The sequence below is a fragment of the Pseudomyrmex gracilis genome, unplaced genomic scaffold, assembly GCF_002006095.1.
Source record: "Pseudomyrmex gracilis isolate BER0280 unplaced genomic scaffold, ASM200609v1 scaffold_1485, whole genome shotgun sequence".
In the NCBI taxonomy this organism is placed as follows: Eukaryota; Metazoa; Arthropoda; class Insecta; order Hymenoptera; family Formicidae; genus Pseudomyrmex; species Pseudomyrmex gracilis.
Window position 1 is genome coordinate 6690 of NW_018022069.1, and position 4818 is coordinate 11507.

At 33.2% G+C, this 4818-nt stretch overlaps 2 protein-coding genes across 5 annotated transcripts in view; one reads left to right on the forward strand and one right to left on the reverse strand.

Moving 5' to 3' along the window:
• The window catches only part of LOC109862201 (transmembrane protein 145-like), a 5490-nt gene extending 3066 nt beyond the window's left edge, over positions 1-2424 (forward strand). For both annotated transcript variants that reach the window (XM_020442183.1, XM_020442182.1), the window contains 3 exons: positions 629-1052; positions 1133-1722; positions 1842-2424. In XM_020442183.1, coding sequence (XP_020297772.1) covers positions 629-1052; positions 1133-1722; positions 1842-2114 — 1287 coding nt within the window. In that variant the 3' untranslated portion in view covers positions 2115-2424. The remainder of the gene's footprint in view (positions 1-628; positions 1053-1132; positions 1723-1841) is intronic.
• A 162-nt stretch (positions 2425-2586) lies between these two features.
• On the reverse strand, positions 2587-4588 carry LOC109862199 (FAD-linked sulfhydryl oxidase ALR). Of its 3 annotated transcripts, none has more exons than XM_020442179.1 (3): positions 4418-4588; positions 3896-4022; positions 2587-3070 (listed from the first exon to the last, which is right to left on the reverse strand). In XM_020442179.1, the coding sequence occupies exons 2-3, from the start codon at positions 3977-3979 to the stop codon at positions 2675-2677; spliced, it is 480 nt and encodes a 159-aa protein (XP_020297768.1). In that variant the 5' UTR covers positions 3980-4022; positions 4418-4588; the 3' UTR covers positions 2587-2674. The 3 variants fall into 3 exon arrangements, with proteins under 3 accessions (XP_020297768.1, XP_020297766.1, XP_020297767.1); XM_020442177.1 differs by having other exon boundaries at positions 3896-4072; XM_020442178.1 differs by lacking the exon at positions 4418-4588 and having other exon boundaries at positions 3896-4307.
• Between the last annotated feature and the right edge of the window lie 230 nt (positions 4589-4818).

Consider the following 4818-nt stretch of genomic DNA (forward strand, 5'->3'; position numbering starts at 1 on the left):
ATTTTGGTCGCATTTTGACATTTCACATGTTGACAGACATGATTAACAAACCATATCCTACTGAGGACACAGATGGATATGGTTCTGTGACCGAAATGTTTGCTGGGAATATATACATGCAAAAAATGTCATTTATAATTGCAATGATCTCAGCTTTAGAGAACGGTCAAACATTTACGGCCGATTTCTTCATACCTTTCGATAGCTATCCTCTGGATAAATTTTTCTGAGAACCAATTTTGGAAGATATCTTCTAGATAAAGTTATCGAAAACTTATTTAGAAGTGAAAAAATTGGCTGTAAGGAGAATTAATTTTGGGAGATATCTTCTAGATAAAGTTATCGAAAACTTATCTAGAAGTGAAAAAATTGGTTGTTAGAAATTTCACGAGCGCTTGAAAAGCCTTTTGCTTAATATGTGGTTCAAGTTTGGGAAAGTTGGCAAGACATCGATTCTACGCGATAACTACATTAAATTTGACCAACAAATTCTTTTTATATTTTTCATTAAAAAGCGAGATACAGCGTGTCACAAACTTTTTTTAAAAATATTATCTTAAGTAAATAACGATATAACATTATCGATTGATGTATATAAATTTCTCTAGTAAAAATCGTGATTTTTCAGAACTGGGCATTTGTTGCGAGATTTTGTTTTTTAACGGAGCGCGGTACTTTCCGGTACCACTTTCAATTAAGCGGCGAAGAACGCGAGTTGAATCTTCTGCTGTATTACGATGGACCGCATCAATGGCCCAGCGTTTATCCTTCTAACAAGACGTGCAAGGAGAAAGAAAGTATTCTCGATATCGATCACGGTCAAATAGTGCCGTTGAACACGTCGTATCTATCTTCGGGATGCGTAGCAGGTGATGACGGTACAGTGCGATGCGACAGCCAGAGGAGATTCATCTCGGTGCGACCGCGATGGTGGTTCATAGCTTTAGCTGATTGCTCTTCCACGAGAGGCCTAAACGTCACATACTGGATATCGTTGACAAACGCGCCATCCGGCACGTTCTGGAAGGAACACTTCTCCGCGGACGAATTCTGCAAGTAATTTGACCTTCACGACGGTTAGCGAAACGCGGAACAGCGTTCTTTAATCGCACCGATTTTTTTCTGATTGCAGATATATTGCCGCTACTGATTGCGACCGCCTGTATTTATGTGATCCTCGTCACGCTGAGCTTCTATATAGCGTTGCAATTGCGCGCCAGAAGATTGCTGCACATATCTTATAAAATGTTCGTCGCCTCCCTTTTATGTCAATTGTTAGGAGTGCTATGTGAGATTTACAGCTACGTCAATGTCGGTTTAAGAGGAGCACCGGTATCGAACGCTTATCTGTTAGGCCAGCTTTTCGAGGCGTGCTCGGAGACTCTGTATACTATGCTCATGTTGTTGCTCGCGCTCGGCTACACGGTCACCAAAAGTGTCCTTACATCGTCGCAGGTCCGATGGCTCGTAATATTTATCAGCATTACTGCCATTTGTCAAATGGCCCTGTACATTTATCAATCTGAGAAATTTGATCCCGGACTCGTGCTATACATATACGAGTCGCCACCAGGCTACGGATTGATAGCGCTCAAGTTGATCGCCTGGTTCGTGTTCATCACTCGTTGCTGCAAAACTATCAGGAAGATGAATATGAAGCTCCATTTTTACGCTTCGTTACTCTCCTTAGGATCAGCATGGTTCCTCTGTCACCCGTTAACGGTATTCATCAATGTATTAAGCATTAATTTATTTTTTTAATTACTTGCATTTTAATGTAAATCATTTTATCAAAAAAAAAAAAAAACAGCATACGCAATTTATTTTTGTGATTTATATAGGTGTTGACTATCACTATATTCGTGGAACAATGGGTAAGAGAGAGCGTCGCTAAAGGAAGTTCTCTTTGGATTGTCTTCTTGGGTCACATAACGTTTTTGTATGTAACCCGACCATCCGTGAACAACAAACGTTTTCCATTTCACATCAGGACATGTCAAGTTGTGCCTATAGGTGGCCACGGACAGGATCACAGCTACGAGCCTGATCGTCGAACTGCAGTTACGGCATTTACTATTACACGAACACCAACTTATTTTAGTCCACATAGATAAAATATAAATAAAATAGATAGAAGAGTATAACTGTTGGTGGAATGCACCCAAGTTGCTATTAGCAGCTTAAAAAAAAACTAACTTAATAAACTTTTATATATTTTTTTACTATAAAAAAATGCGATATATTGTAATTCTGTATTGGTTCTCTAGTAAAATAGAGAAAGGATTGAACATCTGACTATATTATTGATAATGATAATCAATTGCTGAATACATAAGCAAATATTTATATGTAATTAAATTCGTTCAGAATTTATATATAATCTAAATATAAATTTTCTCTTATTTTTTATCACAAAAAACTTATAATAAAGTGCATAATGCAAGACTTTATTTCCTATTTTTACATTGTTGTTCCCAGGATACAAAAATAGATAAATTTTTTGTAGAATATATTATAATTGTTTGTTTTATCTTTATTAATTTACACACACACACACACATTATATATACATATATATATATAATGTATATACATAAATATATATATATATAATGTACATAAAATTGTATTCAGGTCCCATTTTATATTTTTGAACTATTATTGCTATCAATGATCAATCACAAGAGCCATCAAGCCAACCATCTCTCCACCTTTGATTCACTAACTTACAATCAAATTCTGGTTTTCCAAGCTTTCTATTTACATCATTGTGAATTTTGCATAGCCATTGGCTTAATTTTTCTTGTGAATCAGTTTCAGGCGGTGAATGTTTCAATTGTTCTTGCAAATCTTCCGCACATATGTTGCAAGGATAGAATTTTGAAAATATCTGAAAAAAGTTTTTCATGTCATGCTTCTGTTTTTCATTTGGTTTGTCAGGATAATATGCTGCCATGGTATGTAAGAAGGCCCAAGTCTTTGATCCTAATTCATTTTTGTCTAATGGACAATCTTCTCGCTTATCATTATTGCTATTGCTTGGCTTTTTATTCTGTTTTTTCTGTAATTCCTGTATGAAACAGATTTATAAAACTGATATATATAATTCTTTGAGATTATATTTAGAAGAATTAATATGTAAAAGAATAAGTCTTGTTACTTAAAGCTAGTTTGACCAATTTATCCATTGGGTAAACTGATAAATGTTATTTGTAAATTTGATGCAGTAATCACTTGATCAAGTTAATAAAAACTGGCCAAACTATACAACTCAAAAATTAATACTTATTCTTAGAAATCTGACAGTACAAGACGCTTGGTTATAAGTGCCCCAATAGGAAAACATTTATGAAATTATGACAAAATCTTGCATGAAAATTGTAATTTACAAATATGTAGATATATTTTGAGAAATAGATGTAAAAATATTGATCTTTTATAAAATATTTGTAACTGTTTTGCAAAATTACTTTCCAAATACTATTTCAGTGAAACAATAATGATATGACGAATCATCTTAGCAGTATGTTTGCAAAATTAAATTTAAAAAGAAATTGTTCAATACTTGAGAAAAATATTTCAATTATGTGATATTTAAAATATGTAGAAATATAATTACATATGAAGAAATCAACTTAAATCATGTATATACTTATGGAAATGCATAACGACTCTTTTCCAATTATTTCCAAATATTTTGACAAATATTATTTACAAAGTTTTATTTTGACAAAACTGTTGCCTTATGGCAAATCATCTTAGTGCAATCATTGCAAAATCGTCATCATTCATGATGTCATTTTTGTGCAATATTTTCAAAATTTGCCTATTGGGGTGTATTTAAAAGTAGGTAGGTAAATAATAAATTTTATAAAAAGTATGTATTTAATAATACCTTTTTGGAATTATAAGCTTCTTTCTGGAGCTTCGCAAATGTTTGAAAGTCTGTACAAGCACGACACGGTTTTTCATGTGACATTTTCTAATGTTTTATGTTTTCAGAAAGATTGTCCGATATTCACCTGAAGCAAAATGTAACTCTCACGTGCAACATAACTGTAACCTCTTTTCTCTGACAATCAATAGGTTAAACAAGTTTTAACTGTATGTCAACATATTTACGATAACGTTATGCATAATATAATCAAAATACAACGGATTTATAATTAAAAGTCATGTCTTTTATAATACTAGAAAAAATTTCATTATCTTTAGTTAAATATCTGCTTTTTATATAGCGGCTCAAGCCGCTCTGCAATGAATCTAACCTCACCTAGCCTAGCTGTTTTTACGATATGAATCACTTATGTACATAGTGTGACCAAAAAGTATTTGAAAGTTTGAATATATGATAACAGAATTTCTTTAACAAAAAAAGATGTGTGAAATTTTGTGCAGTTTTGTAAAAAACACTTACCTTCATCACTTCTCTCACACACAAATTCTATCACAGGCAAATATAATGCATGTTATTTTTCTATACAATAACAAATAAATCTCTCATTAATTATGTAAAATACATCACTTTTGATTACTTTTTTATGTGCTAGGTATAATATAAAGAGAAGCACATGTATTCAACACATGATGCAATTTCTGTATGTTTTTCTTTAGTTTCTCTTATGGCTAGTCTACAATAAAGGTTGTAAGGCTGTAGGAGTAGAGAGTAAACTATTGGCGAATTCGATTGGATACACTAGTGCGCACCAGTGCGCACTGAGTGCGCCCTCTTTCATTATGTAGTATTCGGTTGGCTTCCACTTTACTGGTTTAGAATTTCCGTATGTTCGATTGATAATGCACTAAAAACGTGTGCTA

Excerpts from the sequence above, each read along its gene's own strand:
- LOC109862199 (XM_020442179.1), bottom strand. The coding sequence starts at position 3,979 with ATGTCACATGAAAAACCGTGTCGTGCTTGTACAGACTTTCAAACATTT. Across the intron at positions 3,071-3,895 it reads AAGCTTATAATTCCAAAAAG|GAATTACAGAAAAAACAGAA; the intron begins GTATTATTAAAT and ends TGTTTCATACAG.